The sequence below is a fragment of the Lucilia sericata genome, unplaced genomic scaffold (assembly GCF_015586225.1).
Source record: "Lucilia sericata isolate MDLA Ls3-8-SP2 unplaced genomic scaffold, ASM1558622v1 Contig002279F_arrow, whole genome shotgun sequence".
In the NCBI taxonomy this organism is placed as follows: Eukaryota; Metazoa; Arthropoda; class Insecta; order Diptera; family Calliphoridae; genus Lucilia; species Lucilia sericata.
The window spans coordinates 1-16,037 of NW_023996098.1; the positions used below are offsets into that span (position 1 = coordinate 1).

Here is a 16,037-nt window from a genome sequence, read left to right on the forward strand (position 1 = left end):
AACATGTGTGTATTAGGATTGTTCAAATAAATGTTTTTATGTTCCCTATAAATTTCAAAACAAAAAATATCGGTCCTCAATTTCACCAAACCCCATACAAATGTCCCTTCGTAATACAGCTATGAAGGGACATTTATCTGATTAATCGAGATAAATTTTAATGCAAGTTATTTTTATACTGTAAAATATAGTGAAATCGGACCACATTAAACCCTATCTCTCATTTAAGATCTCTTTCAGATTTTAATTTTAACCTGAAAGTACAGTCTATTTTCGTTTAAAATATTACAATCGTAATAAGCTTAAAAATAGGGAATTTTTATACCCAGTAGTTTAATGCTTTATATGGACAAAGCTTTACTTACAGCATTATATAATATGAATGAATTTTACTTTCTTTTTGTTTAATTTGAAAATAGTTCTTAAATAATATATCATTTGTTATATTTGGTTTCTTATAAACCTTTCTTGTTCGCTTTTGACTAGGAACCACATAATTTTTATCAACGATGGAGTCATCAGATGAAAATTCTGATGTAATACATCAGAAAATGAAAATGTCGATTTTGAATTTTTTTTAGTTAGGGCCGTTTTAGTTTTAGGTATGTATTTTTTACGGAGGCAAAGTCACAAAGTTGCACGTAGCTCTGTCCTGTTAATCCAAAATCTCGGATGTTGATGAAAATGAATTTATTTAAATTAGAGTAAAAAGCTGATATGAAGTGATAAAAATAAGTTTAATAAATTGTACGATATTTTGAGAATACAAAACTTCAGTAATTACATATGTGAAAATTATTTACTTATGTATATCCCATATAAATTAAAAATCGTTTAAAGTGTTGTTTCAAAATTTAATTAATGCCAAAAATTTATCGCTAACGAAGTAGCGGGCAGCAAGCTAGTATATAATAAAATAATTATATCCTTAATTTTTTAAACTTAAAAGTACATTATTTTATATATCTTTTCTTCACATTGTTTGTTGAAAGAATTTTTTGCACAGACCTTGCTTTGACAAGTGCTGATCAGCAACTGCACAGATAACCAGATAAGAAACCATTGACAGCTGTCAAAAAAGTAAATTCGAACCGTATGGTTTTGTTTACATTTTTTTTTACCATTTTTGAGTTCCGCCATTAGGAAAAATTTTAGAGCAAAGGAAAAATAAAATGTATTAAAAAATCGATGAGTGTGTGAGATGAGCTGTATGATTGTTTTCATCACAGATATAACCAGATTTGTCAGAACTGACGTTTGTAAAAAGCGATTATCAGCTGAGCTTACCCCCATAATATGAAAGAAAGAAAAAATATCACATATACGCACACTAATGTGAAAAAAATATCAACCATATACTACCTTTTTTAACATGTGTTCAAAAATAAATAAATAAATAAACACAAAATTTATTGAAAAATTTTCACAATTTTTTATTTTTTTTTGTTTATTTATAAAAAAATAACAAAAATGAACTCCAACGAAGTTGTACCTTGTGGAAAAATGGTAAGTAATATCTGCAAATAAAGAAAAATACATTTTAATACGTTGTATTTGTAATAACATTAATTCTTTGTTTTTTGCAAGAAATTTTTTAATATCTGGAAATTTTCTAATTGTTGGCTACTGACCTGGAAGCTAATGGACGAATTGGACCAAATCTCTCCTGGATCAGCGGTAAGTACCCTCAAGTGCCTGAAAATAAAACAAAAAAACAAAATCATTATTAACAAAGTTTTTCTCTTTTCGTTTAAGGGTACACTATGGACAAAATTTTACAAATTTTGTCAAGGCTACTGACCTGAAGCTAATGGACGAATTGGACCAAATCTCCCCTGGATCAGCGGTAAGTACCCTCAAGTGCCTGAAAATAAAACAAAAAAACAAAAATCATTATTAACAAAGTTTTTCTCTTTTCGTTTAAGGGTACACTATGGACAAAATTTTACAAATTTTGTCAAGGCTACTGACCTGAAGCTAATGGACGAATTGGACCAAATCTCTCCTGGATCAGCGGTAAGTACCCTCAAGTGCCTGAAAATAAAACAAAAAAACAAAAATCATTATTAACAAAGTTTTTCTCTTTTCGTTTAAGGGTACACTATGGACAAAATTTTACAAATTTTGTCAAGGCTACTGACCTGAAGCTAATGGACGAATTGGACCAAATCTCTCCTGGATCAGCGGTAAATACCCTCAAGTGCCTGAAAATAATACAAAAAAACAAAAATCATTATTAACAAAGTTTTTCTCTTTTCGTTTAAGGGTACACTATGGACAAAATTTTACAAATTTTGTCAAGGCTACTGACCTGAAGCTAATGGACCAATTGGACCAAATCATGCACGGAGTTCACTGAAATGGAAGCCATAAATATATTAAAATTTATAATTTTCAAATGTGTTACAATGTTCGTTATGAGTTTTATTACAAAAAATCAAAAACTACCAGTTGTAAAATTCAAACTCCTACCTTGTCGGATCCTTCGGAAAGCGGTGAAGATTCTCCCCTCCTGGACAATCCTTAACACATTTGCGGTTCCTGAAAAATAAAGAGAATATTAGAAAAAAATAAATTTAAAAATTTCCAAATGAAACTTACATGTTGCTGTTTTTTTGTTTTGTTTTTTTCTGCGGCCAATAAAAAATTACAAAACTCCAACTACTACTCTTAAATGACACAACAGAAATGAGGAATTTGCGCCGAAATCGCAATTTTGAAGCCAAAATTGACACCAATTTTGGCGCAAAAAGAAAGTTTTCCTCATTTTTTTCACAAATTTGTTTAAAAAAATTTACATTTCAATGTAAACAAACAATTTTTTATTTAACCCTCACAAACAAAAGAGATAGCTATACATATTATATTAATATTTGCTGTCTTCTTTTTATTTAAGGGTTAAATGAGTGATGCCACTTTGACAAGTTTTAGTGCATCTTTCCGCCGCTTGGTGGCCGTGTCGCCTCTGCTTACTTTGTGGTTTTCATCGCTCGTTTGAAAAAAATAGCAAAAAAAACAATTATTTTATTAAATATTTGCTTACACCCAATTTACACGATGATTTTTTTTCATGTTTGCCCAGACGTCTGTTTTCATGTTTGTCGATGATTGGTGGTGAGCGGGGTAGAGAAAAATGGGGGGTAAGAAAACAAACATGATTTGGGATTTTCATGATTGTTTTTGACATTCCTCTTTAAACTCATTCGTACTGTTGATATTATGCTCATGTAAAAAAATAATGTCTTTTTTTCACATGAAAACATTTAAATTTGCATTAAAAAAATACTATAGCGTGTAATTAATTTTTTTTAAATCAAATTAAATGGTTTTTATGTTAAAAATTTCATTTTATTTTTATTACGAATAAGTAATTAAAAAGGATTATACAATTAAACATCAAAAAAAAGACATGCATAGTTGCATGTAAAAAATCACCGTATAAATGTTCATGATTTTTTGGAAGATTCTCAAAAGAGAATTGGAAAAAACAGACGTCTGAAAAGTCTTCATGTAAATTGCGCCTTAGATTCTAATTAAAAGTGTACTGGATTTGTTTTTTAATTATTCCGTAATGTTCTTTCATTATAAAACACTTTTCAATCCACTATCAACACCACAAACAAATTTTTTGACTTGCATGTACAGTAAAACCCGTTTATTTGATTTCAACGCATATTTTTTGAAGTTCGATATAAAAATGTATAAAATATTATTCATGGGACTAAATAGTAATTCGTTTTAACCAAGAATTCTTTATAAAATATGTTTTTATATCAAAATAGTTATCAAAATTCCGGTAATTAAGATGAGTTCGTAAAGAGCAAGAAAAAGTTATAAATGGGTTTGACTGTAATGCAATTTGTTTTTTATATTTGAAAAAAATTAAGTGTAAGGTGAAGAGAGATGGAAATATATCTATATATATTTGTCCCTCTTTTAAATCTCCCGTGGTTCATTTTACATTTTCTTTTGTTGATTTTTCGTAAAATTTTTTTGTTTGCCTCCGCCATATTGCTAAAATCAGCTGATTCCAGTCTACGAGTAGTCTATGAGCAACTGATTTGATTTTGTTTTTCATGTTGCGTCAGCAAAATTTTCTTAGTCCCGGTTTACATTGAGACTTTTTCTTAAGGGTGAGCACGTAAGCGTGTCGAGTTTGTTGGCAAAGGGGGAAAAGAAGAAAGTAGCAAGACACGCACGAATCGTAATTTGAGGGGTTTTTTCTACATTGCTTTTGCTTCATGTTCGTGATTTTGCTAGTTGCTTTATTTCTATTCTGCTCTCACAGCGTAAAGATATTTCAATTAATTTAAAAATAATTTATTTTTTCAAATGTTATGAGTATTAAAATGTTATTATATCTTTAATAAAAAATAAATAACTATGAAAAGAACAAAAATTTACTTACCTTTAGCTGTAAAAATTAATTTAAAGAATTTTAGTAAATTTTTTTATAATTTAATAAAATATCTGCTTAAAAAATTAAAACAATATTTAAAAAATAAAGATATTATTTCATTTATAAAATATTTCAAAAAATGCATTCAGAATTATAAAAATGGCAACTCTTACACTCATAATTTTAAACATTCAAGATTTTACGAAGGGCATTTAAAAGGAATTTGAGAAAAAACTAGGGGGAAAAAGTCTCTATGAAAAAGAGGACTTACCCTATCACGCGTGCTAGAAAGCTTCAATAAAAACCGTCGCTGCTATATACAGTTAGTCTCAAAAATAAGTATACAGAAATACTGACAATTGGTTTTATTTAAAAAAGGATATTATTTTTTCAAAAATCAAAAAAGTAACACATTTATTTATTAAAAACAATTATGATAATTATTATTCACTACTTTTTTTCTTCATATTTTGGTTCTTTGAGTTCTCATTTAAGCTGAAGTTAAGAAGGTGCAAAATTTACGTCACAAAAGTAAGTATACAGATCATTTCAGTATATATTTGGTTTAATTATATTAACAAAATTTATGGAAATTTTACTTGTATTAATAAATAAAATATTTTTTACACATTTTAAAATATTTTTAATAAAATATTTTTTACACAATAACTTGGAAAAAATCTACTTTTAGTTCCGAAATCTTGAAATTTGGGCCGATTGGCTCCGGAATTAATTAGTTGGACAGTTTTTTTTCCCACTTCTACGATTTTTTACACTTTAGACCCCGGATTTTGGATCTGGTGGTCATTGAACCCTCCAAATGATGCATTGGAAATAGAATTTTTAACTTTTGAAAAGAGTTGTTATTTCGAAATTAATGTTATATGCATGGATTTGGCCATTTTGAACAGAGTACGTTCTTAAAAAACCGAAATTTAACTCCGATTTCTTAGGACTTACAACATAAACTTTAAAATTTGGATAATTCTATATATTTCCTTTAATTTAAACAGGTTTTCCAAATACTCCGATTTCCAAAGCATACAATAATGCTACCAATCATATCTTGATATACTTGATACAATAACCATGTTTTATGGATCGGACATTTTATTTGTTCTAGCAACAAATTAAGATGTATCTGTGTTCAAAATTGTTCAATTCGTATTCATACCATCAATTGAGCCTGATTTAATATAAAAATCTTACTATTTTGGACAATAATCAATTTCAGAACCGATATGTAGTGTAAGTTATTGACATGGTCACCATTTGACGATTATTGGTAGTATTTAGAAGTGTGTAATGGATGATTGGAACCAAAAAACTTGTTTTAATTAATGGATACTAGTACAAATATTATTAATATCGCAATTTAAGATATAAATTTTAGGAAATCGTCGTTAAGTATCGAATATGAACGCTATACTATGTTAAAAACGGCAATGTTCCGCAATGGATTGCAATTATTGTACAGAAACAATTAATTTAAAAGTTAAAATATCGTCTTCCAATGCATCATAATGAACAAACGAGGGATATTATTGAATACCCGATCCAAACTCCGGGGGTTTAAATAGTCAGATGTTCTTAAATAGGAAAAAATGCTCCTATAAATAATATTCAGATCAATTACCAAAAATTTAAATTTTTCGGAACAAAAAGTGAATTTTTTCCATGTTATAGTGTACAGAATATTTTATTATAAAATAATTACATTCAAACGGTAAAATTTTCATGAATTTTGTTAATATCATTAAGCCAAATACATATTAAAATTATCTGTATACTTATTTTTGTGACGTAAATTTTGCACCTTCTTAACTTCAGCTTAAATGAGAACTCAAAGAACCAAAATATGAAGAAAAAAAGTAGTGAATAATAATTATCATAATTGTTTTTAATAAATAAATGTGTTACTTTTTTGATTTTTGAAAAAATAATATCCTTTTTTAAATAAAACCAATTGTCAGTATTTCTGTATACTTATTTTTGAGATTAACTGTACATATGCATATTCGCTTTTAATAAGGATCCTGTATTTCCGATTTCACATTAAATGGTCGCATTCTCATTTTCAAAGATCAATATTATAAAAAATATGCCAACATTTGGATTTGCTAAAGATCCTGTATTTCCAATTTGATATTTTGGGATTCAATATTATAGATGGGTTGCACTGATTTTTTTCCAGGTACTTGTTGCAAACGTTGTTGAGTACCTTAAATATAAAAACAAATGTTTAACAAAAAAAACAAGTAAACTGAGGGGTTACATTGTAATCCATGTTATGTCCTCCATTTTATTCCAAGGTACTATAGTTGTTGTGATCGATGGTTGCGGATTAAGTTGCAGACTCAACTGGATGCAAGATCATTGGGGACCATAGTAAGTGTTATCTGCTAACAAACCTCTTTTCGGCAATAACACGTTCCTTTACCTTTTCGAACATATACTGTGTTCTAAATTAAAATTATTTAATAAAATTTTATAAATAAAATTCTATAAATACAAACAAAAGTGTTTTTTGTTTGTTTACGTTTGTCAACAAGAAAAAGGCTGCATTGTAGGTGATATTACGAAAGTTAGACGATTTTTATCGCTGTTTGGTAAAAATGTGCGTTGAAATCGTTGTTTTTTCGTCGTAGCACCACTGTTAAGCTTTTGCGTGAAGTTCTTAGGCGACATGTGAAAAAATCCAATGCCGCAAAATGTATTGAAAAGTATATGGCAACACAAATATCGTATATATGGCAACACAATATCACAAAGTAGAGGCGACACGGCCACCAAGCGACGGAAAGATGCACTAAAACTTGTCAAAGTGGCATCACTTTGTGCCAAAATTGCTTTCATTTTGGGCTTCCAAATTGCGATTTTGGTGCAAATTCTTCATTTCTGTTGTGTCATTTAAGAGTGGTAGTTGGTGTTTGGGGATTTTTTATTGGGCGCAAAAAAAAAACAACAATAAACAGCAACATGTAAGTATAATTTGGAAATTTTTAAATTTATTTTTTTCTAATGTTTTCTTTATTTTTCAGGAGCCGCAAATGTGTTAAGGATTGTCTTGGATGGGAGAATCTTCATCGCTTTCCGAAGGATCCGACAAGGTAAGAGTTTGAATTTTTAAGTGTCCAGTAAAGCCGGAACGTAAATTTTCATTTAACAATTTCAATGGGAAAAATTTCTGTCCAAAATGTAAACTGAAACTTTGCGTTTCCGGCTTTAATTCCAATTGGTTAATATATTTACCAATTGGAATATTGTGCAAGTGTGCTTTGTAAGAGTGTTTAGTGTATTCTTCTTTTATTGCCGGCCGGCTATGAAGTCTTTGGTCGTAGCCGGTGGCTATAAAAAATGATTACACAAAAACACTAACATTTACATACACAAGGATTGACCTATAGATTAGTGTATAGACTGGTGTATGGATTACGTTATAGACTAGTCTATTGATTAGTCGATTGAGTAGTCTGTTGATTTGTCTATTGAATAGATTGATCAGTCTATTGATTCCTTTATTGCTTACTCTATTGACTACTTTATTGATTAGTTTATTGATTAGTTTATTGACTAGTCTATTAATTAGTTTATTATCTAGACCAGAAAAGGTCGATAAAAAAATCACACAACAAAATAAAAACTAGTAATCATTACAGTAATTGTAAGTATATTAAATAGAACTTTGTAACATATTTGAAAGTTATAAATTTAAAAATATGTTTGGCTTCCATTTCAGTTTATTCCGTGCATAATTTGGTCCAATTAGCTTCAGGTCAGTAAGTAGCCTTGACAAAATTTGTAAATTTTTGTCCATAGTGTACCCTTAAACGAAAACAGAAAAACTTTGTTAATAATGATTTTTATTTTTTTGTTCTATTTTCAGGCACTTGAGGATACTTACCGCTGATCCCGGAAAGATTTGGTCCAATTCGTCCATTAGCTTCAGGTCAGTAAGTAGCCTTGACAAAATTTGTAAATTTTTGTCCATAGAGTACCCTTAAACGAAAACAGAAAAACTTTGTTAATAATGATTTTAGTTTTTTTGTTCTATTTTCAGGCACTTGAGGATACTTACCGCTGATCTAGGAGAGATTTGGTCCAATTCCTCCATTAGCTTCAGGTCAGTAGCCTTGACAAAATTCGTCAATGTTGATGAAAAGTGTAGGCTTAAATGAAAACACAAAAACTTTGTTAATAATGATTTTTGTTTTTTTTCTTCTATTTTCAGGCACTAGAGGATACTTACCGCTGATCCCGGAAAGATTAGTTTCAGGTCAGTAGCCTTGACAAAATTCGTCAATGTTGATGAAAAGTGTAGCCTTAAATGAAAACAGAAAATCTTAGTTAATTATGATTTTTGTTTTTTCTTCTATTTTCAGGCACTTGAGGATACTTTCATCCATTAGCTTCAGGACAGTAGCCAAAAATTAGAAAATTTGCATATATTTTTCAAACTAATTTTTTTTTTTTGGAAAAAAAACATGGAATTAATGTTATTAAGAATAAAACACATTAAAATGTATTTTTCTTTATTTACAGATATTACTTACCATTTCTCCACAAGGAACAACTAATTTGGAGTTAATTCTGTAACTTTTTTTTTGTAAATAAAAGAACAAATAAAAAATTAAGCAAATATCTATGATAGGTGGTCAGTTCCAAGAGATTAACTCTATGGAAAATTGTAGCATACATTACATAGATTAGAAAAGCTTTCCGTGCAAAAACTCCGCTGACCAGATCCTGAGAAATCTGGATTCCTCCAAATGGTCAATATCAGAATTGAATTTTCTACTGGATGACTTGTGGTCAGTTCCAAGGGTAAAACTGTATGCAATATGGTAACTTAGATTGTTAGTATTAAAAAAAGCTCTCCGTGCAAAAAAAAAAAAAAAACAAAATAACTTATATATTTTTTATAAACAAAAACATTTTTATTTCTTATAAAATTCAGTTCAAATATAAAAGAATCACAAAAAGAGAATAACAAATAAAGAATCAAAAAAACTGTCAAAAATTCTTTAAAATGAATTTCCTTGGGGCAGAGGAGCACGATACCCCCCTGATATTGACGAATTTGGAGGTATCCAACAAAATATGATATTGATTGTCTAGCAAAATTTTACTTATCGCAAATATTTCTTAAATAAAATAGTTTTTGAATATTTAAAGACTTTTTATTATGAAAATTATAAATTGCAACCATAGAATATTATAGATCTTGATGTTATAAACGGTTTGTAGAATTATATAATGTTTAAAACTGGGCACATGTATAGAAAATGATAATGGAAATGGTAAAGACTGATGTAAAAAAATGATATGTATTTATATTTGTTCAAAAATGTTTGAAATTGTCTTAAGAAACTTTTTTATTTCATTATGATTTTAAGATTGAGATTTTTTGTTTTCTAGACATTTTAATTATTATATTTTCATGTCTCATTAGGTATGTTAGAGGTCACAAATATTTTTTAATTAAAGATTAGAATAAATTATACTATACACAAATTAACTGTTCAAAATTTGCAAAGGAACTATAAATAGATTATGAATATTTGCAGTTGAAAAATTTAACTTTTTTTTATCAAATCTAGACTGTTTTTTAGAAAATAACAGATTTATATTGATTTATTTATTTAGAAATTTTTTATTTATTTAGAAAAATCATACTTATTTAAGATACATAGTAATTTTTGGTCTACCATATTTTGTTCACATAATATGATTGTGTTTTTTAATCTAAAGTAAATTATATATAAAATATTTTTGAATATAAAAAGTATCAATATTATAAAAAAATCGATTTTTTGTTTTCAATATATTTCAATTATTTTTCTTTTAGTTTTAGTTTTCTTTTCTATTGTTTTTATTTTAGAAGACTTTTTTCTTGTATTGTTAATATTATTAAAATTTGTTAGTTTGTCATATTGAAAAAAAGATTTACTGTTGTAATAGTTAGTTTGTAAATATAAAATATAGTTAATGGTAAACAGAAAAAATGATTATACATATTTTTAAACTTTGCTTTTATGTCAATTTGAATAATAAAGAAAGCAAATCATTTTAAAAACATATTTAATTTCCGATTAATTAAATTGTTATTAAAGTAAATACATAATAATACAACAAGTTCAATTCGACATAAAAACCGAATCATATTTTATTCGTTGTTATCTTCAAAAAATAAATTGAACAATTTAAATAAAATGTTGGACTTGAATAGGGTATTATCTGTATTCCAAGGCAGGAAAATTTATGTAGAATATTGAATAATATTAATAATAAAATTAAGCTAAAATTTCCAAAAATGTAGCTAGTTATGCCAGCAATTTTTTCTTGTGTGAGAAATACAAAACCTGTTTTTACTAGTGGTACAATTAATGGCGAAATTTATGGAGAAGAATGCTTTGAAAATCGATGGTTACCATTTGTATGATTTCACACTACAAACTCACTATTTTGACCAAACCTAGTAGTTCTCAGTATATAAGAAACATAATTATATGATCAATGAAATAAATGAAATTTAATTAAATTTAAATTTACAAAAAAATCAACTTTGCACCAAAACTAAACAATCCAAAATTGAACAGAATAAAGTCCAATAAAAAAATACTGGGCAATTAAGAAAGGTAAAAAAAACGAAATAAGTAAATGCATACTTTAACAAAATTCTCATAGTGTTGAAACTATGCATGTAAAAATAAATGTTTGCAATAAGCGAAACATAGAAATATTAATAAATTGACTTCTTTAAGACTTAAATTTTGGATAGATTATTAATAAAGTTATAACAATATTTGTCATAGAGGGCAAAAATTTGTTGCTCTATCCGTCCGTAGCAAAAACATTTTATTTTTTATAATATTTAATATCAACTTTTTGGTTTACTAACTTTTTCCTGCATATAATTGAAATTATTCGAAATATTTTGATAAACATACTAAATCTTTGTTAGAACAATGAAACAAATCCATTGATAATATAAAATCTTAAATGTTAACAAGAAATAATATTGTTAGTTTATTTAAAAAATCGTTAAAAGAACAGATAAACTTTATTTACTTTTTATTCTTTGAAAGTAATTTTTCAATTTTCTCAGTAAAAATGTTTATTACTTACCATGTAGGGTATTAAAATGCTAAAATTGACACACACATTAGCATTTTAAGTCATTATTTTTACTCAGCAATTACCTTAGTACCACAATCGCTTACAACTAATAAGAACAATAATTGTATCATTTTCTCTGTAAATTGTATCATTTTCTCTGTCAAGTACATATTTAACATTTTTGGTTAATGTTTATGTTGTTAATATTGTATAAAAATAATTATCGTGGAAATTTTTATTATTTTTTTAATAAATACTTTAAATATGTTTATTTAGGAATTCTAGAGGGTCACAAATATTGTCTTAGTTAATGATACGAAATAGAGAAATTTAAATAATGAGAAATAAATCTGTAATTTCTAAATATTAACAAAACTATGTATTATAGAGTATAACAAAAATATGTACATATGTATGTATATAGAGCAGTGTTGCCCATACACACACTGTTACACATTCATTTGTATTGGTAAAGCAGCAGAGAACAAAATGTAACCCAAAATAAAACTGTACTAATAAAATGACTGCATACTAAAAAGTATATTCTAACTGTCAAATTGATATTATGGATTTTGACAGACAGCGTACATTAAAGTTCATATATAAAAAACTATCAGCTGTGCTCTCTCATTCACCTACATAAATTCGGCTCTCTCAAAATTTTGTTGTTGTATTTCTGTGTGGATTTTAAAAAGTTGCGTACAGATCTTACTTCGACAAATGCTGATCAGCAACTGATTTGATTTTGTTTTGCAAGTTGAGAGATAATCAACTAACACATGCTCAAATAAGAAAATACACAAGTAAGCCCTACAAACATTTTCTATTGCGGAAGTTACCCGTGTGAAACTTCCAAACGTGCTAAAAGCTCGCCAGCGATGTTGCGGAAGTATAAGAATTCTTGTCACCAGTCGGGAAGAACTGATGCCGAGCTGGGGAACGTCTAATAGTAACTTGGAAGATACTTCTGGAAGACCCGCAGAAGAAACTTCTAGATGACTCTTGGAAGTAAGGTATTGCCAAAGACTCTTCTAGATGTGACTAGGAAGTCACTTCTTGAAGTGACTACCTAGTATCCTCTAGAAGTGTTCCTATCTTATATTCTAGAAGATGAGTTTTCTCTTCTTCTAGAAGAAGAGTATTCTCTTCTTCTTGAAGATGAGTATTCTCTTCTTCTAGAAGATGAGTATTCTCGTCTTCTAGAAGATGAGTTTTCTCTTCTTCTATTTGTATACTCACCAAAATAAAATCTATAAAAATAAATCTAAATAAAATGAAATTTTATAGTTTTTATTGAATTAATTGAAATTAAAATAGTAGAAAAAATAACAGATTTAACAACTAATCTAAAAAAAGTAATATATGTACATTAGACCGACTCACAAATATTCGCTGTTATGTAATATGATATTACCCAAAATATTTTCGGTTAAGTGTTGTCCATTCGTGAGCTGGACAGTTTTAAAGAAAATATCGTATGGGAACACGATTCTTCATGTTAAATTCAATATTTTATCCAGCTTCAAAAAATCTTTGTTATGTTTTATAATGGTTCCCAAAATATTTCTAGTCTATCGATGGCCGTTCGTGAGCTGAACCGGTTACAAAAAAGTCCCTTTTTAGTTATTTTGTTTTAAATTATACAGCATTTCTTAAACAATATATACAGTATGTGGTATCATTTGAAAGGTTTTTTGAAGCCAAGTCTAGTGGTGCGCAAAATTTGCAAAATTGTGCATATATTTAATTTTTCTTAGTAAAAACCTAACAATTTTAAATATTTTGGAATATGACAATTATAAGCAAACGGTTATTTATGATTAATACATCATTGGACGCGACTTTAAAATACCTTTTAAACGATACCCCGTATTGGATATTTTGTTTCAAAACAAACAAAAATTTAAAAAAAATAATTCCAAAATACCTTTTTTTAATTGGGTCCAGCAGTCCAAAGCAAGGTAAATTTTGGGAGGGGTAACAAAAACACGTTTTTGCTTTCCATACAGAGTGAGTCGGTCTAATGTACATATGTATCAAAAATTTAGAATTATTTCCTTATAATAAGATAATTTTCAGGGAATCTGTATTAATATTCCAACTGCTGACTGGTATACTTCCAAAAATTGTAAAACGTTGGACTCTAAAATATTTTTGTAGTTCTTCATCAATTTTATGATTAATCCATCAAATTGTAAGAGTTATATTATGGAACGCATTAATCCTTCAACGAAATAAACCAAAATAATCTTATAATTAATATTGAATATACATACTTTTGTATTTATTGAAATTACCAGTTATACTTTAGGAAGCAATAAAAATAGGATTCTCTCATGTCCAATACATTTACCACCAAAGTTTAAACGGTCAGATCCATTTTTTACATTTTCTGCAAATAATCGACATTTTTAGTGGAACCACGTGATGAAATAAGACATATATAACTTACCAGATCCCTTTTTTATATTTTAATTCGGTTAGAAGTATTTTAATATTAGCTACTGCTTTCTAAAAAATAAAATAATTAAAAATTAATTAATTTATTTATTTATTGTTTTGAATCAATAAAAACATTACCTTTCATGAACATTTTTTCAATAACTTGGAATTAAACCGTCTATAAAGATCTGAAATTACTAAGTCATGGATTATTTTTTAAATTATTTACAGTCACTAACGATAGAAACACCTTAACGACCCTAAACGGGATATTGCTTTTGACATTTTTTGTTTGCTCTCTTCTAATACTTAGGTTCAATCTTGGGAACAGCATGCTAAATATTAAGAATATTAGTATCTTATGATAGGTCATAGAAAGACCTGGTGTTAATAACTAAAAAAGTACCTATAATTAGAATAATTAAATCCAAAGCTATATGAAAATTAATAAAATTGTATTTATTTAAAAAAGGTGGGTTTTAAACAGTGGTGCTCAAACACATACTACCATAGTTTTATTTGTGTTGGTAAAGCAGCAGAGAACAGAATTCAATTCAAAATAAAAGTATACTAATAAAATGACTACAAACTATAAAGTATATGCTAACTGTCAAATATTTATTATGGATTTTGACAGCCAGCGTATAGCAAGGTCTATATATAAAAAACTATCAACTGTTCTCTCATGTTCTCCTACATTCATTCGGCTTTCTCAAAATTTTGTTGTTGTATTTCTGTGTGTATTTTAAAAACGTCGCGCACAGACCTTACTTTGACAAGTGCTGATCAGCAACTGATTTGATTTTGTTTTTCAAGTTGAGAGTAAACCAACTGATATTGCTCATTATAAAAAGAAGAAGAATTAAACCTGTAGTGTATGTGTATCAACTTAGCGTCAGCAGAATTTTCTTACCCTATCACGCGTGCTATGACACGGAAATATTGAGCTTCTCTGGTTTAAAACTATCTGATTTCAATATTAAATATCTTATATGGGCAATTTCGTGTCGAGTGACCCAAGTCAAAAAATAATTTATGTATAAAACAGTAGTATTAATTTCAATATAGTGATTCCAGACCTAAACGCGCAAATAGTTTTAAAAATATTGAAAGTTAAGATTTAACTCAAATAAATCTAAATATGTTAAAAATGCAATGTTCATAAATGAAAGCCGAAATGTACAACTTGAAAAAGTCTTTAAATGCTTATACCTCCTAAACGAATTAAGGGAGAGTCGAAATTTAATATAAAAACATTTTTAGTTAAACATATTAGACTTTTTTAAAAATAATGGAAATGGAAGCCGTTTAGAGTTGTTAACATATTCCTAAAATAGTATTTTAATATGACAACTTACTTTTTAATTTTATTTATATAATCCTTCCTTATACTTTTTGGTATATATTTAATACACTTCGCCAATTAAGAAAACCTTCTTAAATGTTTATTAACAGTTGATTTTTAACACAACACTGTCATATTGTTTTTTATTACTTAAGATTCACAATATTTTAATTACACTATTTTTCTATGAACATTAAATTCAATAACTCATTTAAGTTTTACGATGAATAATTAAAACTGAACATGACTGAACAAAACACAAAACATCACTGAACTTAGCAAAATTTCTGCATTATTTATTTTTATTTTTTTTTTCACGCTAAAAAATGGAGTATTTATATTTTTTTGTTTTTGTACTCTTCTTACTATCATCAGGAAGTAACCTAAAAGTATACTTCCAAACGGCGAAAACTAGAAATCAATGTATTTTGTTTTTGTAAAATGTGTGCTCTCGTCTGACAATTGTACAGAAGTGACTACAATCCACACTTCCAGATGAATAAAATACAACATTAATGTGAACACTCTTCAAACTGTCTTCCAGAAGTGACATAAACATACAAATCAAATTAGGAAACAATGTATTTTGTTATTGTAAAATGTGTGTTCTCACCCAACTCTCATACAGAAGTCACTAAAACGTATACTTCCAGATGAAAAAAATTCAACAGGCATGGTTTTTTGTTTAAGCAAAATGGATGCACTCTTCTAACTATCATCCGGAAGTAACTT

The 16,037-nt window shown here is 27.9% G+C and overlaps 1 protein-coding gene and 3 long non-coding RNA genes across 9 annotated transcripts; 1 reads left to right on the plus strand and 3 right to left on the minus strand.

The window, feature by feature from the left end:
• The first annotated feature begins 363 nt into the window (after positions 1-363).
• LOC119613736 lies at positions 364-2,543 on the plus strand. Of its 4 annotated transcripts, none has more exons than XR_005232251.1 (6): positions 364-1,506; positions 1,588-1,677; positions 1,736-1,846; positions 1,926-2,016; positions 2,096-2,186; positions 2,266-2,543. It is a non-coding gene; the product is annotated as an uncharacterized LOC119613736 (long non-coding RNA). The 4 variants fall into 4 exon arrangements; XR_005232253.1 differs by having other exon boundaries at positions 1,756-1,846; positions 1,906-2,016; XR_005232252.1 differs by having other exon boundaries at positions 365-1,506; positions 1,756-1,846.
• Positions 1,409-2,827, minus strand: LOC119613735. 2 transcript variants are annotated; one of them, XM_037969780.1, is made up of 8 exons: positions 2,602-2,827; positions 2,473-2,541; positions 2,312-2,355; positions 2,142-2,204; positions 1,972-2,034; positions 1,802-1,864; positions 1,632-1,695; positions 1,409-1,517 (listed from the first exon to the last, which is right to left on the minus strand). In XM_037969780.1, the coding sequence occupies exons 3-8, from the start codon at positions 2,341-2,343 to the stop codon at positions 1,452-1,454; spliced, it is 351 nt and encodes a 116-aa protein (XP_037825708.1). In that variant the 5' UTR covers positions 2,344-2,355; positions 2,473-2,541; positions 2,602-2,827; the 3' UTR covers positions 1,409-1,451. The 2 variants fall into 2 exon arrangements, with proteins under 2 accessions (XP_037825708.1, XP_037825709.1); XM_037969781.1 differs by lacking the exon at positions 1,802-1,864.
• Positions 2,828-6,385: 3,558 nt separating this feature from the next.
• On the minus strand, positions 6,386-7,054 carry LOC119613737. The gene is made up of 2 exons (XR_005232255.1): positions 6,675-7,054; positions 6,386-6,620 (listed from the first exon to the last, which is right to left on the minus strand). It is a non-coding gene; the product is annotated as an uncharacterized LOC119613737 (long non-coding RNA).
• Positions 7,055-8,344: 1,290 nt separating this feature from the next.
• LOC119613738 lies at positions 8,345-8,916 on the minus strand. Of its 2 annotated transcripts, none has more exons than XR_005232256.1 (3): positions 8,649-8,916; positions 8,478-8,588; positions 8,345-8,418 (listed from the first exon to the last, which is right to left on the minus strand). It is a non-coding gene; the product is annotated as an uncharacterized LOC119613738 (long non-coding RNA). The 2 variants fall into 2 exon arrangements; XR_005232257.1 differs by having other exon boundaries at positions 8,478-8,568; positions 8,649-8,742.
• Positions 8,917-16,037: the final 7,121 nt, after the last annotated feature.